Here is a 23,839-nt window from a genome sequence, read left to right on the forward strand (position 1 = left end):
TTTTTTATTTTTATTTTATTGTTATTATTTTTTTGTTAGCCAAATTGTGTAAGATTGCTTTGTTTCCATGAAATGGGAAACATAACAAATAGTTCTAGTAGTAACGCAAAAGTTACCTAACTCCATAGGATAAATCCTTAGTTGACATAAATCACCACAGCCCCACATGAAGTATGTGATATGATGGCAATTAACATTTGCTGTGGACTTGCTCAAATATTAAAGGAATATTTCAAAAAGAGAACTTTAAGTTGTAACCTGACACATGAACTAGTTTAGTTTTATTTTATTGACTCCTGCAGTAACTGCTGCAGGAGTTTAATGGGTCCCTTTCCCATGGTTAGAATATAGAATATAGAATCTTAAATGCCCAAATCCCTGGGGCTGCAGTGCTCAGGAAGTGTTTATTGCCTGAAATGATGAAAGTATTGCTGAAGAGATTTAGCTGACCGCTTATTATCCTGAGATGTACATCTATGGTGTGCATTAGTTAAATTTCACTCCTTCAGGTAAATTTGTAGTTTAGTGATAGAGACGTCTGGAATAAGCTTCATTATTGTCTGAATTGAAACCTTTCAGAGATGCTCTTTCAGTGTCAAGAGAAAGAAACTGGTAACTTCACTACCTAATAGGTTGGTATAGAGAAGATAGGGCTAGACTATTCTCCAAAATGCAGGATAAGAGGTAATGGGTACAGCAGGGGAAACAGTGATTCAATATTTTCACCATGAAGGTGGTGAAACACTTGAGCAGGTTGCCCAGGGAAGTTGTGAAAGTTCTGTTTTCAGACATTTTCAAGACTTAACCAAATGAGGTCCTGAGCAACTTCACGTAACTGGACTTGTCTTGAGCAGGATGCTGGATGAGGTGCCTTCTAGAACATCTTTCTGATCTAAATTATTTTATGATTCTGAGAACACTAAAGTGTTCACCAGATAGAGATAGACAAATGGAAATATCCGTGTAATAAACAAACGTTACCAGCTACTAAAATCTTCCTATCTCCTTTTCTATATGGTGATTGCAACAATTCTATTACTAGACCATAGCTACAAGGGTGAACCTGCAGAGCTATGACAGATGGGAAGGAGGATATAATCTGGCTGGAACCTCTGGAGGCACAGTGAAATTCAATTCCAGCTGCTTGTTCAGGATGTTTTATACTGGTTTATAGGGTAATAATTGAACTAGTCTTCAAGGATCCTGAAAACACAGAACCTGTGGGGCTTGTTGAAGCCGTATTTGTATCTAGTTTTAATGACTACAAACCACAGATTGTGGAGTTAAGACTAACTTTTCAGTAAAAGACATTTTATCTGTTAATTGTGTTTGTTAATAATAGATTGTACTGATAAACGTATTGCAACTCTTTCTTTAAAAAATGTGGTGACTCAAAGTTATACTGCAGTGCTTTGCTGCTATTTACATTACTGTTGTGAAATTAAAACTGCAGTTGCCACCAAAATTTTGCAATCGTAGGTAGCACTAGACATTGCCACCCACGAGTTGTACTTGTAACAAAAATACAGTGTTTAGAAAAATTGTCCCATTTTCCCATGCTTGATTTTCAAGTAATTGTGCAAGAAGAGCTTCCAGTGTAGAGGTGTTGGCTTCAGAGTTGTGAAGGAGGATAATAAGTGAATAAATCATTATAAACATATACGTGATTGCTGAGTTAAGCCTTGTGTGCTGAGTTAAACCTGTGTCCTGATAATTTGATTGCTTCCTGTTTATGAGTTGAAGTTATTCTTTTAAATTGTCATACAGGCAAGTGTATCTTTGTTCCTTTGACTAAATAATCAGTAAAATGTAGGATAGAGGACCAAAAAGGTTATTCTAAGCCCCGTTCAGTCTTCTGCCACTGGCAACCATGTAAGACCTTATCATAAAGATAAGCTTTATCTTAATCTAGGTAATCTCCACTACTCCAATGGGAAGGTTCCTTCACTCATCTCAGTGTCAGAAATTATTTACAAGCTACATGATCAGAGTGTATCCATTTATTTTGTTAATATTATCCTTTAGCTTAAAAAGTTTTTTTTTCCTCTTTTCAATCTCTCTTTAAATATGTGAAAGAATAATTCTATCCCCATCCTTCTCTTTTGCTAAAGAGAAGGCTAAACCAAATTGTCTCCTTTCCTTTCATAAGAGTTTCTTCTTCCCCATGATCATCCTAGTAGACTTTTTCTGCAGCTGTTCCCAATTTAACTCACATGTCTTGAACATGGGTGATCAAAATGCTTGTATACCAGATGTGGTCCTGCCAGTCTGTTACACTGACAGTGATACACATTTAAGACAGCTGCACCTCAGAGTTGTTTGGGGAAAATAAAAAAGCGGCATATTCATCTGATATCTTGTGGAATGTCAAGCAATAACCAAACAAATCTTTGATGTTATCTCTGTTTATCAAAGGTTGGCTATTTTGTTAGAGACAGGAAATTACTGACTGTGTTAAAGACAGCTTATTAAGTAGTGTTTCAAATTCTGTTCTTAATTACTCTTGTACAGACTCATTGTAATCAAACTGAATGATCTTGTGCAGGTGCGTTTGAGAGCAGGATTTGTCCCATTAAGCAAGTCTTACGCTCTTACAAATAGGTAGCATGTAACTAAGTGGGTTGGGGATAAATATATTCTCTGATAGCCATTTTTAAAATAGAAAGCAGATAGTCCTGTTTCATGACAGTTGCTTAAATTAACCTACACTGCAGATGTACAGCACTGGAAGAAACATCCACAGGGGAGCTTTGGCAAAACTGAAATTCTTTTCACTTTCTTTGATGTCAGAAGAGATGCAAGGATTTAGATGTTTTTTTGTTTGTTTGTTTGTTTTAAGGCAGCGGGCTATGAACTGCAGAGGATAGAGGATAGAGAGAACTGTAGAGGATAGAGAGTCATTCATTAAGGCCAGTATCTAAGGTTAATGAGAAGATATTAACTGCTTGCTTGCCTGGAGCATGATCTGTGCCACAGTCCTGCAGAGATCACTTGAGTCATTCATAGGATTAATACAGCCCAGAAAAATGTAAAATCCAGGAGTATAGGGGAAGGTGAATCATGCAATTTCATCTTCCTCTTTTTTTTTTTTTTTTTACCTAAAATTCTTGGGCTAAGCAAATAGGCATCTGCATGCTTAATCCGATGTAAATCCCTGTGACAGACTTAGAGCAAAGCAAGTTGATGTTTTGGACACACTATCCATTCCAGGACCTCCTTGCTCCTCAAGACCTGGAGCTCCTACATGGTTTTGCATGGTAGGGTTTTACCACTAGGCCATTCTGAACCCACGTGGGCTAAGACGGACTCCAGAAAAAAAGAGCAGGGCCTTGGCCATCAAGCACCAAAGGTAGGGCTGCTTCAGAAACAGAGGTGTTGGTTTTGTAGGGCTGTTGGCAAACCCAGGTGGAAACCTGGTGGGAGAAGGGCTGTTGTTGAGGGCCCTGTTCCCAGGTTCCTCCTTGGGTTACTCAAGCACAGCTGCCCAAGGGCTGAGCAGGTACCTTTTGGCCAAACACTTCCATAGTAAATAAGCAGTTTTCTTGTGAAAGCAGAACTTAAACTGCTGCAAAATCCATAGTCCTTTGTGAGATTTCTATTGCCACTTCAGATAATGAGAATCACTGATATTTTTACCAAATTAAACAAAAATGTTGAATGAAGTCAGTAAAGCAGTTTCTTTGTAATTTGTTTTGTTAGCAAATCAAATTTATTTTACATCATATTTAAATGTTTAAGTTTGAAGCAAGATAAAAGGGACATTTCATGTTTCTTAGATCTGTTATTTCGGGCTGCCTGTAAATTTAAGAAAGCCACATCACATTTACATTTGGTTTATGTTTCCATGGTTTTCTTTCTACAAATTAAATCAAACATCTTTGAATTATTAGTGTTATATGATCTTTTTTACTTTAAGGCTTAGGTTCTTATGCTATTTTATGTCCCAGAAACTGGATTTTGTGCTGCAATTATCCCCACCAATCAGATTCTAAAATTTGGAATGGGAACCTTCGCATGTATCTCTTCCCACAGTGTTTTTATCTTTTTATCTTCTTTTCCCGATTATAGCTGTATCACATTTTTGAAAATGAAAATAAATAAAAAAATAATAATAATAATAATTAATGCCAAAGAATGGAACTGTGGTTTAATTGGTATTTGGTATATCTCTAAAAGGTTTGATTTGACCTGTGTAAGCAAAGCCCAGGACAAGTGAAAGCTTTTATTCATTGCTATTTTAGGTGAACAGATTCACTCATCTTACTGAAGTTTATTTGCTACTGTAGATCACTCATTACATGCCTGTACTCTTTTATTTGTAGGGAGATCCAGTCCTTTTAACATAAGCCGTTGTGTACCATATAGTCAGTAGTGAGTTTTGTATTTGTCTCTATTGACTGTACAGGCAATAGTTACTGCCAGAGGGTAATCCAGATTGTTGAAGTTCTGTGCTTATCTTTCCCCATTCACTAGATAGAGAAGTAGTGCTAATGTTGGGTATTGGTGTTCGCTGAGGGTCCTTAATCCTTTTATAATGATACATGTACAAATAAACAGTGATGGATCCTTTCAATCCTCTCTTCGAAGATAGCTTGCATATAAGTCTGTTGGTCACTCACTGAGGAGTTTGCATCTCCTGTCTCGGCTGATGCAGTGATTGATGGTTAAACAATTACACAATCAAGAATGCACTGCCATAGTGTCAGAAGGACAACAGGTGAAAATGATCCCTTTCTGTTTCTACCCAGAGGTAGATTGACATAAACTCTATATACATTTGTGGAGGAACCTAGAAATACTTGAACTGTACCAACCTAGCTGAGGGCCCTTACTGCAAGACCAAAAGCAACATGTGTTTTTCCAGTGTTCCTCGTAACTAACTCCAGCCTTTCTCTGGCTCCAGCCCTTGCAGCATAGTTGTTTGGTCTTAATGAAAAGAGTGCAGACCACTTCAATTCCTTTTACCATTACTGTAAGAGCCTTTTTCTAAGAGGTGATTTTGGGCTGACCTTTCACCCTGTGCTGATCCAGCGCTAAGTATCAGCACTAAGTCCAGACAAGAAAACTCACGAGCGTTCATGGCCTCTCAAAGTTACTTTCAGTGGAAGCAGACATATCCTTTATTTATTTTGATGATTTCAAGCAATACATGAAAGCAGGTGGGACCACAGGATTTCGGTTTGTTACTGAGGACACTGTCCTCAAACACCAAATGTAAAATCAAATTCAAGAACAGTAGGACATAGTTAACCTTATAGCATGTGCTGTGCTTGTGTTTCCAGTAGAATGTAACAGACAGAAATGGTAGACAAGAAGCAAAAATAGTTTTCAGAGAACAGTTTTCTGTTTCCAGCATCCCCAAAGTACATGATGTGATGACAGTGCATCAGAGTAACGTCGCTGTTTCAGTTTAAGTAGAGTTCAGGTTAAATGATTCTAATGATTCTAATCAACAGATCCCACCATGACGGGACTTGCTCTGTTGTACATGCATATATCTGCTCTGTCAGTTACTGTCATGAATTACTGAACAAATCTGTTCAATAAGTAACTCTAAAGAAAATGTTAACTGAAAAGTTATTTCATGAAATACATTGCTATAAAATTATTTTGAGTGATAAGTCATTGCTTTTGTTGTTTTTGCTTATAAAATACACATTCATCACACAGTTAAATGCTTGTTTACAATTTAGTTGGTGGTTGGCAACACTATGGTGAATTTTAAGAAATAAACTATAAATATAATGTTTTAAAATCGGGATATAAATATTTCAACAGTCTTTTAAGAAATCAAAAGACTGTTATTCATATCATCAAAGCTGGAGAAACTTCATCTCTAAGAGAAGAATTTTTTTTCATTTTATTCTGAAAAGTGGCTAGAATATCTTTAGATACATTCTTTTATTGTAAACAAACATGGTACAGGTTGGCATTTGATGTCATCATGTTTGAACAGTTCCTGAGTAAGTTAGATGCTACAGCTGTTCCTTTAGGAAGAGACAATAATTATTATCTATTTCATACTAATATTCCATGTCTTCGTGTATTTCTTGCTATTTATCACTATGTAATGGCAAATAACTGTATCCAACAAAGTGTACCCAACATAATTTATCATTGATATCCACAGAAATATACCATCACAGAAAATATGGGCTATTTATTAGTAAGTTAATGGAAACACTTTTATTATTCCATTTACAGAGAGTTATGTAAGGGGCATTATCAAAAGAAGATACACACAGATTTAAATATCTGAGCCGGATTTCCATTCCACCATTGCGTAAGCTTCTTCACACATGGCCTTTCTCGCCTAGTATTTCATCAACCAATTGCAAGTTTTCATTTCCCTTATATCTGTGTAGCCATGTGATGTAACCAATTTAAATGGATTCTGACTATATCTGGTTGATACCTCCTGCTCTTCTGGAAAGAGAAAGTAAGGAAACAAAATGGGTCTGAATTTCTCAGCTGAAACTCTGAGCTGTTCATGAAGAGACGGAGTTCCTAGTCACTTGCAAATTTGTGTAGCTGGAGTCAAATTAACTCAGTAAAAATGTGACATTCATGCTATTTTCACCATATGGCTTTTCCTGAGATGTGTATAGTGATGTGATTTTAGCTGGAGTTTCAATTAAAGTTTGTTTCCATTAATACCTTTATGACAGATAATAATAATAATCAATATTCTTGCTTGTTTTCAGAACTCTCTCAGAAAATGACAGTACCTCTTTACCACCTGCTGACTCCTGCACCAGTCCTACTAAAATGGATTTGTCATTCAGTAAGACTGCCAAACAGTGCCTAGAGGAGATATCTGGTAAGTAACAAGAATTCAGGAAAAGCCTAAGTTTAGGAATTATGTACTTCTTTTTTTACATCTTTATCTTACCAGGAGCATTGCAGTGTGTTGAAATACTCCTGACTTTGATTCATGAGTGGTATTAAATATGCAGACAATTTGGGTCATGCACAATTAGTGCTTCAAATGCACAGTTCCCTCATCTGAACTGGTTCCTTCTCTTTGAATATACACTTCATCATTTTGCAGAAACTGCACTTTCATAAACGAGGGTTTCGAAACGTGTAATTGTTAGTGTCATACTGAATGTTCCAGGAGGGCCATGGAAAATCTACTTCAGGATGTTTTATACTGTTTTGCATTTAAGGCCATCAAATTAAGTCATAACATCAGATTTGAGACACAAGAGACAGAAGACATATTTTGCATTTGTAAATGGATCTTTATTCAAAAACTGGGAAAATGAACAAGTTCTCTGTATTGTACCTGACTTTTAAGTCACTGCTAAAACTAAGCTTCTACAGGCTCTGTCCTTCAATCCCTTGTAAAACTGGGGCAAAATCCTTATTAGGTTACAAACGTGAGGGGACTTTTAAAATCATATCAGAATAGTTCCTTTGAAGTCAACAGAGCCATGCTGATTTACATCAGCCCAGGATCTGGCCATAATTCTGCCTGTAGATGCAAAGCAAAGTGTGTCACAGCTGACTTCCTCATCAGGATTGAATTGCACAGCAGGCTTGTGTGGGAGTATTTTCAAAGGACCTTTTAGGCAGAAATGTTCTTTCTTTTTCTTATTTTTTTTTTTCTTAATCAGCATCCTTATTCTTAATATCATTTTTTACAAGAATAAAAGGTGAAATACTGTCCCACTGGATTCAACTGTAGTTTTGCCATTTTACTCCATATCCCTAACATTCAAACAAATTTATAACAAGTCATGCGGTTCTTCTTACACAGAATATAACTCACTTTAAAGCACTCATTTGACACATCAGTCTAAAATTATCTCTCCACCAGAAGGCAAATCAGATGCCCAAGCTTTGTGGGACTGCCTTGGCATTTAGCTGATTCATACTCAAATTGAGGTTTTGTCCTGATTTGTCTTAGTCGCTTCAAAAGTTTCCTAAGTCTAACATCCCGTATTTGCACAACCAGCTTTCATGATGTGTCACACTGAAACCTGGTGAAGCATTCCCTGGAGGTGACACATGCCTGTTAAAGTTATTGTACAATGGTATTTCTTAAAGTAAAATTTAAAAAAAAAAAAAAAAAGATTTTGAACTAATCCAGAAGACAGATTCTTTGTTCTTGCATGTACAAAGAGTATAAGTTGAAACACTTATGCAATTCAAAGGATGCTTCAAGGAATTATCTAAAGAGATGATAAAAAAAATAAATCGGTTCAGTACCTGCTGAAATGATCAAAAAGGATATTGTGTCTCCTGGCTTTTTACTGTTCTGAACAGAAATGGAACAGCATCAAAAAGAAAAAAATGGCATAAAGGGCACTAGGCATCAGAGATGTTTCTAATCTGATTATTCAGACTCTGGCATTAGCAGTTGACTGACATAACAGACAATAAAGCAGAATCACTGGAAAAAATGTTGTCAAGTTTTTGTTGTATGCAGAGGAAAACATATGTGTGCCACCTGTAGTTGGCTGTTAGCAGCACAAAGAATAAATGGATCAAATACTACATTTGCTGAATAGATAGTTGTCTGCATTGGTGAACTATCACCAAGTCACTGGTGATTTTGCCATTGGTGAACTTTCGTGGGGAAAAAAAACAAAACAACTCTTTCACATTGATACTATCTTTCTCAGAAATCTTCCACTGCTGCTGTGGATGGGCATCATTTTTGTATTATCTGAAGCTTCTTTTGTGACTTGGTAGCCAAACATACTAGCTCAGTATATTGGTAGTCAAAAAGGATCAATAAGGATCATGCAAGGGACTGAGCATCTGTGGAAACCACTGAAGGCTGAGAGTTTGTGAAGTGCTGTCCCACCTGTATTATATTTATATTTCATTAGCCTTTATTGTTTTCACAGTGCCAAATATTTGCATGTAAGGCTAAAATGTTCAGGTCCAAGATATCTTCATTTATATCATTGTATAAACTTGCACCACTTTCACTGTATTTACCCACTTCTGTTTGTTTTCGTGCCTTGGGTGAAGGATGCTGTTCCCTAGCTAGTAGGGGTCTTATCAGAGTTCCACTTCACGGTGAAATCAGGCAACTGATGTTAAACTAATTCTGTAAGCACAACCTGTTGAAGATTTCTCCAAAACTTCTATGGGGACAAAATTATAATTCTTAACATTAAAATAAAGCTAATTCCCTTGCTCCAGTGGTGGACTGGCTCTGTTCTCTGTGCCCAGCAAGGCCATTCACATTCCTTTGCCACTGTCTCAACAACAATGATGGGGAGAAGTAGATGGGGAAAGTGAGAAGCTCTAGGGCTAGTTTCCAGCTCTCCTCTGCTTTGTCTTCCTCACGGTTTCTAAGGGAGCTGGTTAAATTAAAAGCCTCTCCTCTCTTCCATCTCAGAGCTGATGAAAGGATGGGACAGAGTCCCAGTGCAGCTGGCTGTTTCTGTTTATTTACTGCCTTCTACTGGGCACACGATGACTTGGTTTTACTTGTGGAGCCATGAGGGAGGATGATGGTGCTGGAAGGTAGGGGAGATAGTGATGCTAGTGTAGACATGGATCCAGAGCTTCTGCCCTGATAACCTGAACAGTCTCTTTCTTGTTTGTTTGTCCCCACAAGTCTGCTGCCCTAGGTAGCTTCCCACATGGCTTATGCCTAAAGCTAGTTTTGCCTCTTGGTAGAGCTACTGTAAATCTGGGTTTCTCCACAGTTCCTCCATCTCTGCTTGGAATTTGTTCCACCTGTGATCTGAAGTGCTTCAGACTTCTTTTCCTGCCTTTTTTTTTTTTTCCTGAATATTCCACAGTCCAGCCAGAGCAGCCCCAGATGTTTCCATGATGTGCGTGCAAATCAGCAACACAGCACACAGACAGTAGGTGTAACAACCTCCTGCACACCTTGGGTCCCCTCTGCAGGCACTGTGCTGGTGACATCCTTGCACACGCTGAGCCTGCTGTAGATTTGCAGGCGTGGGTCACCCATACAGTAATTTTAGTGTATTCTGCAAGTGTTTGCCACATTGCACATGTGGCACACAGATGTGGAGACTTCTGTCCAGGAAATCCCAGACAGAAGTTTTGGAGTCCTAAGTAAGGACCTGTTCGGGAGTCATGTATGAACACTCTTGCATGTAATTTATGTACCAGTTGCCTCAATAAGACTACTCATTTCTTTTATTTTTTTCTTCAAAACAAGAGTATAATTTTTGCAGACAGGATTTGAAAATACAAATGAAAAGGCTAACAGCAGTAATCAAGTTTGACTCTTGATTTTCACGATATGATTAGGATCAAGGTGTTTAAACTTTCTTATCTAGTATTTCTGTTTATAGTACCTGTGACATTTATCAGTTTCTGCTGCGAATTTGTTGGAAAAGGATGTCAGTAAGTTAATTATTTAATAATCCTTTGAAAACTGTATATGTCTGTAACTACAAAGTGTGATTTTATGAAATCAGTGATAATGTTTGGCTTTAACAAGTGTTTACATGTTCAAAGAGCTTAAAGCAAAGTGTTTGATTAAATAATTATTCATGAATTTACAAATATTGACTAATTATAAAAAATCTGAGGGATGAAGCAGAAATGGGAATAATTTTATGAGTTATATGCCAGTATCAATGGCAGGATTAGCCTAACAATGTTCATTTTCAAGTTTTATGTTTACTGTGCTTCTTATATTCTCTATGAAATAGAAATAAGGAGAAAAATAGAGAAATAGAAAAATAATGTGTGGAAATATTTTACAAATTTTTTTTCAAGTAAGCTTGGATGAAGAAACTCAGAATGTTATAAATTTGCAGATCTATTACATAATTCATTTGTAAATCTCCAAACGATGTACTGAGACTTCAAAGAACGTTTTATATGACAGCAAAATTTGTCCCTAGTTTACTAGTTGTTATAATTCCTTTCATGAAAGAGACAGTAAAATAATGTGATACATTACACTGATTGTGATGGGTTGGGGAAATTCCCATGCTGTTCTTTATTTAGGCATATTTCTGTGTGCTGAGTGGTGAATACATTGAATTGCAAGGTAGTTGTGGAATAATGCTCCGTTGTGACATTTGCTCTCCTCTGGTCTCCTATACTGTCTGCTTAGTTTAGAAAGATTTATTTGTTCATTGCTACACTTCATACATTTAAAATGGAGGAATGAGCTTTGCAAAAAGTATTTTTTAATAAGGAAACATGAGAATTTTCCACATTGCAATTTTATACTTTGCTGAATGATAGCCTGCAGAGAGGTATGGTAAAGCAGGAGGATAAGTTCAGTGCTCTTTGTGCTGAGCATTTGGTCCAAGTATACATATGTGTCTGCTTGAAGGATGATCATGATTATCTGTATACCAAGCGAGGCAGTGGGATTCATGGGAGAAAAGTTCATATAATCTTGTAATTAAAGGCTGTAGTTTATATTGTTTGTGTATATGAGGGTTTGTACACATTAGGATTGTGTGAGTAGCCCTAGTACCTTCAGATGCCAGCATTTAACTCATTGTGTTTTTAACATATGTACAAAAGAAAAGGGTAGCTGCCAGCTACCCTTATATGGCTCCCAGGACTTGTGTCCTGCTGGAGCTGGACTGCAGAGGATAGCTCAGGAAGGGAAAGTAAGAGGTCAGCAGAGTCACTGAGGCCCACTGGGTGGCCCAGGACCCAGTTACACCCCTACCTGAGACCCTGGCAGCCTGGAGTGGGGTGACAACATCGTACGGGGGGGTGGTGTGGCTTACTGGGTGTAGACATTTCATCCCTTGCCATAAGTTTTTCTTCTCCCAGCTAGAAAGAGGACTAAATATGCCTGGCTAGTTCCAGTGGTCTCTTGTCTGGTTTGTCCGTGCTGAGAGGTGAGTGCTGCACCACGCAGTGCTTCCTTAGCAGGGCAATGCTTAGCCTTGTCTGCAGAGCTAAGGGAGGCCAGATCTAGCACTGTAGTCATGACTGCTTCATGTGGTCAGGCACACTCAGCATGAAGGCAGAGCATGGCCACCTGCAGCTGGCCACGGAGACCAGCCACGGGTGGTAGCTGTCTGGGCAAGAAAGGGCAGGTGAGGAAGTTGCTGTTCATTTATTTGGAGTAACAGGGATATTCAGCCTTGCTGTTTATGGAAGGAAAGGACCCTGCTCCTTTGATCCTGCAGTGCTGTGCAGGGCCACTTCATTGTCCTTCCCAATCATTTGAAACATAGTGACTGGGAATGGTGTATCACTTCTAATATAAATTGAGGTTTCTAAACCATTAAGTGGGAGAAAAGTGAGCTTGCCCTCCATTGTGCAATTTCCCTCTTCCAAAGGCAGCCTTTCAAAGCCTTTCTAAGAACCTCAGTGTCCTCCTCAGCCATCCTGAGCAGGCTGTTGCAGCCACAAGGCTTCCTGCCATGACGCCAGGGTGTGTGCAGGCAGAGTGTGCCAGCAGGGGAGCGTTCGGGCAGCGCTGGAGCCCTGCTCCCAGAGCCTAGGCAGGCTGAGCATCCCCTCCAGTGCATGGTATGCTTGCAGGCACAAGCACGGTCATAAAAAATCTTTTAAGGGCCCATATGGGCGACGAAGATAGTGAAGGGCCTAGAGGGGAAGATGTATGAGGAGTGGCTGAGGTCACTTGGCCTGTTCAGCCTGGAAAAGAGGAGGCTGAGGGGAGACCTCATCGCAGTCTACAACTTTCTCACAAGGGGGAGTGGAGTGGCAGGCGCCGACCTATTCTCCTTAATCACCAGTGATAGGACCCACGGCAATGGTGTCAAGATGAGGCAGGGGAGGTTTAGGCTAGACATCAGGAAGAGGTTTTTCACTGAGAGGGTGGTTGCACACTGGAACAGGCTCCCCAGGGAAGTAGTCACTGCACCAAGCCTGTCTGAATTTAAGAAGTGTTTGGACTGTGCACTTAGTCACATGGTCTAAAATTTTGGGTAGACCTGTGTGGTGCCAGGAGTTGGACTTGATGATCCTTATGGGTCCCTTCCAACTCGGGATATTCTATGAATCTATGATAGGCTGCCATGTCCAGCAGACCCTGGGAGTAAATTCAATGGTGCAACCATTTAAGTGTTACGTTCTGTTTCCCTGCTGATAAAGTGGCAGACATTTAATATTTGGGACTATGTTATACTCAGGAGGACAGCTTTCTTCTTCTCGCCTGTAACTGACTTTGTGGGCAAGGTGGGGAGGAGGAGTGGTATCTCATCTTGTTGTGGTCCCTGTCTTTCTAGGAATGTGTCAGTGATTCAATATGGAAACTCATCGTTGCTTGAGACTGCTTATTTTTTTCTAGATTAGTTCTGTGTTTATGAGGGTTTTCTAGGAAAAAAATATACCTTTCCTTTAAAATTTCTAAGAAGCTTCCGCTATGTTTTATTATATTTCTTTTTTCGTATATGCCTTAAAAAGCTGTAAACTGAGCTAGTGAAAAGCAAGAAGTGCACTGAGGCTTCTGTTAACATCCATTTATTCGTGCAGGGAATCTGCATAGTGTGTAATTCTTAGGGTGGCATTTTTAAAGGTTACTTCCCTGTCAAGGTTTCCCAGGGATTTGAGACAAGCATATTTTAATGCTGACAAAAGCAGTATATTGTTATATAGCAATTTTCATATTTGTAGATTTCTCTATAACATTTTGTGAAATCAATTGCCCCTAGATAAAATATTTGCATTTAGAAATTAGAAAGCAATTCAGGTAGTTCTTTATTATCCTTTTTTCATTTCTGGAACTAATATCTTTTTCACTGTGAGAAAAGGTATATACTTAAACATAAAGTCTTCTTTCCATCTTGTTATATTATTTAAAAACAAAATTTAGATCTGGAGAACTTAGTTCAGACATTATATTGAATTGCTTTATAAGAAAAATACCATTCCATTTAATATGATTTTTTCAGAAGATTGTGAAACAGTGATTTTTTTCACAGCTTTTTAATTCTATACTAGCCTCTGAATCTCACAGAGATGCAAAAAGGGTATATTTCAAGCAGAAAGAAACAAAATGTTTCTATTTATAAATCACTTTACTGGGTAGGTGCTGCTGTGTTCCGTTTATTAGCTTCTTTATTATCTTAAATTATATATATATATTTATTTATAACAGAAATTGCAAGGCTCAAGGTCCATTTGCAAATCTGCTTTTAGCTTCTTGCACAGGGAGTAGCAATGATATGGAAGAAATAGTTCATCATCCTTACCTTTCAGGGAGAAAAATATCATTTGACTGTGAGCTAGGTCTATGACTGTAGTATCCCGTTCAGGTGGAGCTGTGTCTTGAAACCTGTGGCACTGTAAACTGGGCAGAGGATTCCGTGTCTCTGGTTTAATTCACCAGGATGTTTGCTGCCATGGCAGCCAGCAGCTTTCGCTGCAGTAGCAGAGAAGAGTCATATATCTGGGAATGCAGGTTGAATACTAAAATGCAAGGAGGCTTGTGCAGAGCTTTGCTTCAGTGGTTAATTTTGGCTCTTTATTGAGCTCTGACGTGGAGGCTGTACTTGCAATTCTGTGTCAGCCCATCTAAAGTGAAGAGCCGTGCGCCGGGATCAGTCATGATCTGGTGAGAGGGGGGAAAAACACCCGAGAGAACTCGTGCCTACTTTGGATTTCAGACCTCAGCAGCTGTAGACAGAGATGCAGGCCCACCGCTCTGATGAGACCGGTGATTGGATGGAGAGGGGAAAACACAGTTGGCTTTTGGGATTACTTCTGTGCTGGAGCAGAGTGTTTGATCAACTCTCTTCTGCTTGAGAGAAATCCAAGTGAAAATGACTGTAAGTACTGCAGATTAATGTGACGGGGGAGAAGTGGCTTAGCAGAGACAGCAGCATAATTTTAAAGAAAATGACTGTGTCTGTCTCGTCATTTACACTACATACACTGTATGTTTGAGCTGTGCTTTTCATTACGAGTGCAAGGATGTTCTTCCTGGGATGTGCAGCGTGCAGTACCAGAAGGGTCACCTCCAGACCTTGCTGAAGAGCTGAACTGCTGCCTGTCTCAGAAATATGAAATCTGACTGAGGTGAAGCCACAGCCAGAAAGATGCAGCGATCTGCTGAACTGTCAGTGTTTAAAGGCAAGGAGGTTAGAAGAGGGTGTGTTCGTCTTCAGAAGCAGAAGTCTCTAACCAATCTCACGCTCACCAGTGAAGGGGAGAAGAGGCGATACTCATATAGGGAGAACTGGTTTGGAAACGCCTCCAAGTCCAGCCAGAGTTACCATCAGCGGGAGGCAGAAGCTGGGAACAAAAGCTCACTTTCCAAGGCACTCTCACGCTCGGTGCACTCTCTCTGCCACTCTGGTCTCACCACACCCCAAGCGTTCCAGGTGCTACCACCAGCTGGAAACACCACGTCCAGGAGGTCAGGAGATCGGCGTACAGATGAAGGCTTCAGGACTGATAATGAGGAGAGGGGGAAATCAGACGATGAAAATGCAACCTGCACGTCCCATTTCCCCAGCAGGAACTGGGCAGAGGAGGAGGAGGAAGGCTGCTTGCGTGAAGGGACTGCACATCTGGATGAAGATGTCATAATAACAATGCTGGGGGACCTAGAACAGGTCCTTTATACTGATATTTTAGGTAAGTTAACTTTGACTTGAAATCAGAAAGGGAAAGAGGAGACCAAAGTATGTGCACATATTTGCATGGAGCAGATTTTTGATCTTGACAGTGATTTCATGAGACAGAACTGGGTTTGTATGCTGTAGTATGCAAAAATAGGGTCTAGCCATTTCTTCCTAGCTTGCTTACTCTTACCTCTGAAGACTGTATGAAATTAAGGTGAATGCATAAATCACTTTTGACAAGTGCATGGACAGTAACTGTGTGTGAATAATTGAGTGAGTTTTCTTAAGCTGTTTGAAAAAATAAGGTGAAACACTTAGGTTCTATTAGTTCACTGTAAAATAATTTAATTTTCGTGACACTCATCCTCATGAATTTTAAATTGTAATCTCAAATTCAAGGTTTGGTTTAGATAGAAAATATCTTGGCCTACCTACAAACTGTCCATTATTGCTTTCCCTTTCCCTCTGCTGATAATTTCATCCATATATGTGGAATTGTTAGTGCCATGGTTTCACAGTTTAGCTATATCAGTACATGCCAGTGATCATTTGTAGTCCACTGTCATAGGTGCTTCAAAAGGCTTCTGTGTTACTGGCTTTACTTTTCATCTCTCAGTCCTTTGTAAGAGTGCTCAAAGTGTTCATTTCCAAAGCTTTGTTCTTCAGCCAGTCAAATGGTTGAAGTGTCTGCTTGCTTTTCCAAGGTTATATAGCACATGTCTAGCCTGGAGGTTCTTTTCTGGTGGATGTGTTAGCCCTGAGAGTGTTTAAATTCAGGATAAATTTTTTGCTCTATATGTAATTTAAAAAGCTATCATCTCCAAATAACAAAGAAACAAGTATTCTCTTTTTATGTCTACCTTTAGACTATTTTAGTCTACAGTTGTATGCTAGAAGGGGTTTCTTCTAGAGATTACTGTTAGCAAAGGCAGCTGAACTCTCCACCTTCTGCTCCTCTTCAGCTGTGTGTCACAGAACAAATCCCTGTTCTCTCGTGAGCCTCAGTTTCCCCACATGCAGACTAATACTGGTACTCTTCTTTGTGAGTGGAGTTAATGTCTAAGAGCAAACAATTCTCTGGGGAGCTGGTTCTTGTTTGTAAACCCTTTTGTGAACATCACAAAATTAATGGAATTATTTGGGCTGTTATTACATGCATGCAAGTATTGAAATGATCATGACCGTTATTCTTAAAAGTGCAATTATGGGTAAGCTTCAGAATATTGAATGTAAAAGTTTAACCTAGGTGATTAGTGATTTCTGTAAGATGTTTATTTTTGATTTCCTGTGTATGTACCTCACACAACAGGGAAAAAAAAAATGTCCTCTAGAAATTTACTGAGAGAACCTGTAATGTTTCACTGCTTATAAGAAGGAATTTGGGGACAATATTTTGGAATGTTTATGTCTAACACAAATGATGAAGCTACAGGTGAGTGAGCAGATTATATGTCATGGGGTCAGTAAAATATTTACATCAGACTTTCTTGTAAGAGGAATGGAGTTCTGAAGGAAAGTTTCATGGTGCCCTAGTTTTAGTCTTTCTTATCCCATCCTCTCTATGCATGAAATAGAATGAATTTTCTTCAATATGCAAAACAGAGTCACTTGAGATAACAAGCCGTTTCTGATATGTGAGGGCATGCAAATAAGGGTAGACTGTATGATGGTAGTGCTTTTTGCTATAAGAGGGTGTTAGGGAGAGTCTGGGTTCCCTTTGAACCCATACAGTGATCCTTAATCCTGCTGCAATAAGCACCATAGTGTCTCTTCTGGCAGACAAGATGTATCTGCCTTTCAGAATAATGTGTGTATTCACCATCCCTTTGGTCCTGTTGAAGAAGGCTTGATGTATGTGGGGAGCCACAGTGCTGTCCTGAAAATGTAGGTAACGTCAGGTCTGAGGGTCTTGTACTCAGTGCAGAAAATTTCTCAAGCATCACGTTCAGTTGTTTATGCTTTCTGACATTCGTAAGTGGTACGGCATAACCCCATCAATATAGCCTTAAGAGAAGAAGGGAAAGTAAAAGGAACAGTTATTTTTAAAACACTTAAGAGTTACAGTAATGAGGATTTTGTACATAATACTATATAGTATTGCAAGATCATAAAATTCCAGTTGTATTTTTTTAGAAAAAAAAAAATGTAGTGGTGTGGTTTTCAAATTACCCCTTGTGTCACTGAGAGATCAAGAGATTAGACCTCAAAATTTCCACCTTTCCAGGACAGAAGAGTGCTACTTTTTATGGTGTTATTTGTCTAAAGATGAAATATGCTTCTCTGTGAAAATATATTTTGGCAGTTTGCCATATATATGTACCTATTTATTATTATTATTATTATTGATATTGCAATTATACCTTAAGGCTTTGTTATGCTAGTTATTGTGCAATATATATTAAAAAAGACAGTTGCTATCATTTTTGCTGCAAGAATTTGCAGTGTTAACATACAACAAAGGACAACTGGCAAAAATAAACAAGAAAGGAAAAGGCAAAGTCACTGCACATATGGATTATATTTAGTTCCTCAAATAAATATGGAGGCAAATGATTGTTTTACCTTAATTCTGCCTGCTTAAAACGCTGAAACTTGTCTTTAAACAGAATATTGTTTTCTACCTTGTATGCAAGCTACTGTTTCACCTCGGATTTGAGGAAGGGAGGGTTAATACGTCTTGGGTGTCCCCGATAGGTATTGTGGCAGGAAGATAACGTGCGCCTGAAAGTGAATTTGAGTGCATTTGATGGAGGGGGCAATGCCATGGCAGTGAGGAACTGAGCACACCATAGGCAACTGCCTGGAGGTAGTCATGGACAGTCTGCCTTGGAACTGTCTGAGGTATCGACAGCAGGCTCAATCTAACAGGATTTAATGGTTTCCAGCACAGGCTTGGTGCAAGGCTTCTGCCCCATGGGAGTTTCCAGGACAGTGCAGAAACTTCTGCAAATAGTATATGGGAACCATGCATGTATGGCAAGGTGCTTGGCTGAGCACACACCTATCTTGAAACATGGGAGCAATAGTGGTAATTTCAATGTGAGTGTGAACATTTGCCTCCTTCAAGGTATTACATGTGAAAATGCATACAGATATTTTATGGAGCAAAAGTTTGTGGATGGACATGCTGTCAGGGTGTGGCTTGGCAAGATAGAGAATTTGGCAGCAGGGTTGGGCCTGTATCACCATTTATCTCTACCTACACTGTCAGTTCCATTGCTGCCAACCCAGAGCTTTATGGACTGTTTGACCATGAAACCACAGGAGAATTGATTCAGAGCAGTAAAACAAACAGGCTAACAGCATTTCCTGAAGGACTACTGGCTGCAGCAAAGAGGACAGAAGGCATAGACAGTGGTGGGGAAAACCTCAGAATGGCATTGCTGCCAAAGCTAGCTTGACATTGAACCACCACTGCAGAGTGTGTTGACTAGTACCATGCATCCTTGGCCTATCAGGGAAGACAGAAAGTGTATATGGAATCTATATGGAATAACTTGTTTCCATGTACTGCCAAGAGCTGAGATTCTCCTTAAGGACCTGCACAGTGATCAGGCAATCACAAGGCTGGGCTGCAGGGGAAGGTACAGTAGCAATTCAGTTTGTCAAAGAGCTCAAAGGCCTCAAAATTCAAAATTGAAAAAGCTTAAGTGAACCATTGTTCAAATACCATTTGCTTCTGCAGGTTCTTCTTTATATTTGAAATAAATGTCACTGTCTATATTAAACGTGCTTATTGTAAACCTATGTTAAACCAATGTTTGTGTTTCTGCTACAACTTAACCTTAGTATGTTTAACCCATGCCCTCAAACAGAGATTGCATTTAGATACTTTTTTTTATCAGAATTTGTTTCTGTAGGACCTTTGGACTTTTTTAACATTTCTAGTATACCTTGACCATTCCCCAGTTCTCTTGTCCCCTGATATTCCCTATCTGTCATTTGTGTGGTACATGATGCTTTTCCTTAGAGACATCACCTTAGTTGAATTTATACTTATTTAAATATACACAAAAACATGGAAGGAGGAAGGATTGCAACAGAATAAAAAAATACGGTAACTTGAAGATCTTCAATACAGTAACTTGAAATATCTTCATTTGTGTTTTACATTTTACAAAAGTGAAATACTATAGTGCTACATGGTATTTTGCCTTTGCTTGAAATTGTGATCTTGATTTTTGTATGATGTTGAGTTTAACTTCACAAGACTATCTCATGATAGATGTGTTCAAAGACGAAACAGTTTCTCAATGTTGTGAAAATTTCAAAAATAATTTAGAAGCTTGCTCTGGATGGGAATGCTGGAATATATAGCTAAATATTGCAGATATGATTAGTGATTGCACAACATCATTATTGATGATAACTTTTGAGAATTAGCAGTAAGATTAGCAAGGTGAGGTATGACATTAAATGTTTCATTGATGGAGTTGAAAAGAAATTTACACATCATGTTGAGCATTGTACACATAGCTATAATAATAATGCTTCTTGCTAGCCTTCTTTTATGCAACATGTATGGGACACAGCCAGAAACAGAACACTAACCTTGAATAAATCAGTTACTTTGTCACAGCTTTTGTTATGAAATTCCGTAATTCTACAAAATAAGACTGAATTAATATTCCTTGATATATGAATATGATAGAAAAGATGAATTTCTTTATCTTCATGTATGACTTCAAAATCTTTATATATGTATGCTTCTTTGAAGCCTATTATTTTCTAACATGAAATATATATTTTTTATTTATTTATTGTGATTGCATGAAATATACGTGATTCAGGATGTCTCAGGTGAAGTTTTGTGGGCTCTGCTTTTCAGAAAACCAGACTAAATTGTCACAGTGGATTCCCAAAGGAAGCTAAATTCCATAATTGTATAAATGATGCACGTGTTTGGAGTGTTCTGACTTTTATCTCAAGTAAAACATACGAAGGATAATCTGCTACTTCAGTTCAGGAAAGATGCTGTATTAAGTGCCCAACTTAGAGTACTCTGAAATAGCCTGGATATTAAGTGCGTACTGAAGAGCTGTTGTAACAGTCATCCCAGTTCTTTCCAGACACAGATTTACTGTGGCTTTATTTCTTACCAAGACATGTAAAATGTCAAGGAGGAAAAAGGGTGTGTGTAATGTATCAAGTGGTCTGGGGCTGCATTGTGCCATGATTACAGCGGATAAAAATCCCAACACTGTAAATCTGAGTTTCATTAACAGATTTGGGCCCTATCAGGGATTCATTGCTAGGACTCTCTTCAGTATAGTTTTTTACATACCACATTCTGTTTATAGGTGAATATGTGTTTTATTACTGAAAGGTGGTTTTATTTTTTTAAAATGTTAAAGGGACAGAGGTATTTAGAGTCATATGTGTGTATTCTCAGCTGTGAACACATGCGTGCACTGTATTCAACTTTATATGTTTGTATGCACTGAGATTTATGCTGCTTTTGTTGGTTTCTTCCAGGGGAAGACCCTGAAACAAGAAGAATGAGAACTGTAAAGAATATAGCAGACCTGAGACAGAATTTGGAAGAAACTATGTCCAGCCTTAGAGGGACCCAGATAAGCCACAGGTATATTGCTTTTGTGTAGACTGCTAAAAACGTGGTCTATAGAAGAGCAGTATTACTTGCTGTATGAATTACAGACTTGTAAGGGAAAATTAACACCACCCATAATGTTTTCTAGAGTCCCTCTACCACTTAAAAATGACTTTAATATACTTTTTTTTTTTTTGTCAAAGTGTCTTATGCAATCATTCCCAAAAATACTTGTTGCTTCCTATACATCTCCTTAAAACCTATAAAATTTATTTTAGGTTCTTTTATAAGTGAAGGTTGTTATATACCCAAACGTGTGCTCATACAGACAGACAGATAGACACAATTTTCCAGCCTTTGCTTTCCCTTCTTTCTCAGGAAGAGAGAAAGCACAGTTCACTGACTTCTCTATTTTGCTTTGGCAGCACGCTGGAGACAACTTTTGACAGCACTGTGACAACTGAGGTGAATGGGAGAAGCATACCAAGCTTGACAAGCCGGTCCACCCCAGTGACTTGGAGGTTAGGGCAGGCCAGCCCTCGGCTGCAGGCAGGAGATGCCCCATCCTTGGGTGCTGGTTATCCTCGCAGCAGCGCGAGTCGCTTCATACACACAGACCCTTCTCGATTCATGTACACCACCCCGCTTCGCCGAGCAGCAGTTTCTCGCCTTGGAAATATCTCTCAGATCGACATGAGTGAGAAGGGAGGTAGTGATTTGGACATGTCCTCTGAAGTTGACGCTGGTGGCTACATGAGTGATGGGGACATTCTTGGGAAAAGTCTTAGAACTGATGACATCAATAGTGGGTAAGCAGCACTTTCTTCCATTTGAAAATACGTGTCATTGGCAAGTTCATTAGGATTTTCCTGAAAAATTCTGGCATACGTGGAAGTTGCATTATGGATGCCACATAGAAATATACATATTAAAAATAATAAAATTATCCCCCTAAACGGCCAATGATGTTCTCACCTGCCTTCGAATTCAAGTCTTCTCCTTTCACATCTATATGACTTTTTGATGAACTTTAATAAGAGCACAGGTACTTCATTTAGGAATTTCTTAATTATCTGGTAAACCATCATTTTGCTCTGATTGGTCTGAGATAGGTCACCTGTCAGTATTTTTATGTTTTATTTGAGATGGTAGATATGGTATTGGATACAGCTAATGAAAAGCAGTTGGGGACAGGCCTGACTTTCACTGTTACTGCTTTAGATATTGTCTAGTATATTCTGTGTTCTAAACAGCTACCTCAGTTTTTCAACTGTGCATATCATCTGAGCTGGCGGAATGTCTTTTGATACAAGAATAGATCAGTTACTGTCCTAGCTTACCAGGAGGAAGAGTAACAATTATTTTCAGTTTCGTTTGCTTACTGATTGCCTTTGACATACTGTATTCCCTGTGATAGTGAGAGGGAGTACTTTTTTCACGTGGCAGTTAAGTTTCCCCTGTAAAATAAACTTTTGTTGTTGTTGTTGTTGTTTTTAAATTATTTATATTTGTTGATGGTTAAGTTTCTGATTGATCTGTATATATATCTAGTATAGGCCCTTTATGTTGAGATAACAGAAAAAAAGTTTCAAGTTACTATTTAACAATTCTTATGTCGATCATATTAACATGATTATTCACTCCCACGTGAATTAAAAGTTTTAAAGCATCATTAAAAAAAAAAAAAACATATTACCATTTTACCCGTACTTATATTACTGTTCAGTGCTGCCAAAAACATTATTTTAGTGGAAATCTTGTTGTCATCTCAAGGCTCCTGGGTGTCTGAGGTAACATTGGTTTGAACAGAAGTCTCACCGAGCCCATGGCTATGTCACACTGCACTGCTTGGCTCTGTACATGTTTAGGACTCCTGCTGTCAATTTAATCTTTTATTTTGAAGTATAGCTATGATTAAAGAAAGGTGGTTAATGAATTATAATGCATTCCTAAAAACAAATCTAAGTTTGTGATCCAGCCTCTGTCTAGAGTATTGTATCAACTCAAGCAGCATCCAAAGACAGATCTGTAGAAAGTCCATAACTATAAAGAAAGCAAATACCTCTGTCTTCTTGGTGCGCTGTCTCAATGATCTGGAAATGAAGGAGTGCTGATAAGCTTATCGTGTACTGCAACTGTTCAGCATAGCCTTAATAGCTGTCAAATAAGATGCCATATTCATGCGTGCTAGAAAACATAGTGAAATGAAGAAAACAAGGAGTAAGGAGCAAGAGGTCAGAATCACTTGACTACAATGCAGAAACAGAGAAAAGTAATATTGAAAATGTAATACTTTAATGTCTGAAGACCTCTAATCATAAAGAAAATTATAAATTCTGTCGTTAATGGTTGCATGGGTTTATTAAAAAAAAAAAAGGAAAGAAATAAAAACGGGGGGGGGATCCTTTGCAGTGCCTGATGAATTGCATTAATTAGCTTATCACTTTAGAGAATGAATATAGTCATCGTGCTGTGTGACTTCTCTTTGCATCAGTAATAAGGATGACTCAATAGACAGTAAGTTACAATGTGCTCAGTTAACATTTTTAGGTGTGGTAAATGTTAAAAACAAGTTAATAAGGTCTGAAAATTCAGGATTCATTGAGGCATGTAAAGTCTTATCTCCTTTATTCCTCTTCCATTTTCAGTTTAATTACTTTAAGTACCTGGGGACAGGAATGCAGCAGTAATTAGAAATTAGTGTGAGGAATGCCTGTTGCACTTGCTAAGTCTCTCCATTCAGGCCTTATTTATAGAGGATAAAATCTGTATAGAC

At 38.5% G+C, this 23,839-nt stretch overlaps 1 protein-coding gene across 14 annotated transcripts in view; it reads left to right on the top strand.

Moving 5' to 3' along the window:
• The window catches only part of NAV3 (neuron navigator 3), a 411,556-nt gene that overhangs the window by 280,853 nt on the left and 106,864 nt on the right, over positions 1-23,839 (top strand). For 13 of the 14 annotated variants that reach the window (XM_048047448.2, XM_048047439.2, XM_066993373.1 and 10 more), the window contains 3 exons: positions 6,705-6,820; positions 20,988-21,096; positions 21,489-21,872. In XM_048047448.2, coding sequence (XP_047903405.1) covers positions 6,705-6,820; positions 20,988-21,096; positions 21,489-21,872 — 609 coding nt within the window. Of the gene's footprint in view, positions 1-6,704; positions 6,821-13,995; positions 15,526-20,987; positions 21,097-21,488; positions 21,873-23,839 lie in introns of those variants that run through there. The other variant, XM_048047454.2, reaches the window with a different exon arrangement.

This window comes from Anser cygnoides, chromosome 1 (assembly GCF_040182565.1).
Source record: "Anser cygnoides isolate HZ-2024a breed goose chromosome 1, Taihu_goose_T2T_genome, whole genome shotgun sequence".
Taxonomy (NCBI): Eukaryota; Metazoa; Chordata; class Aves; order Anseriformes; family Anatidae; genus Anser; species Anser cygnoides.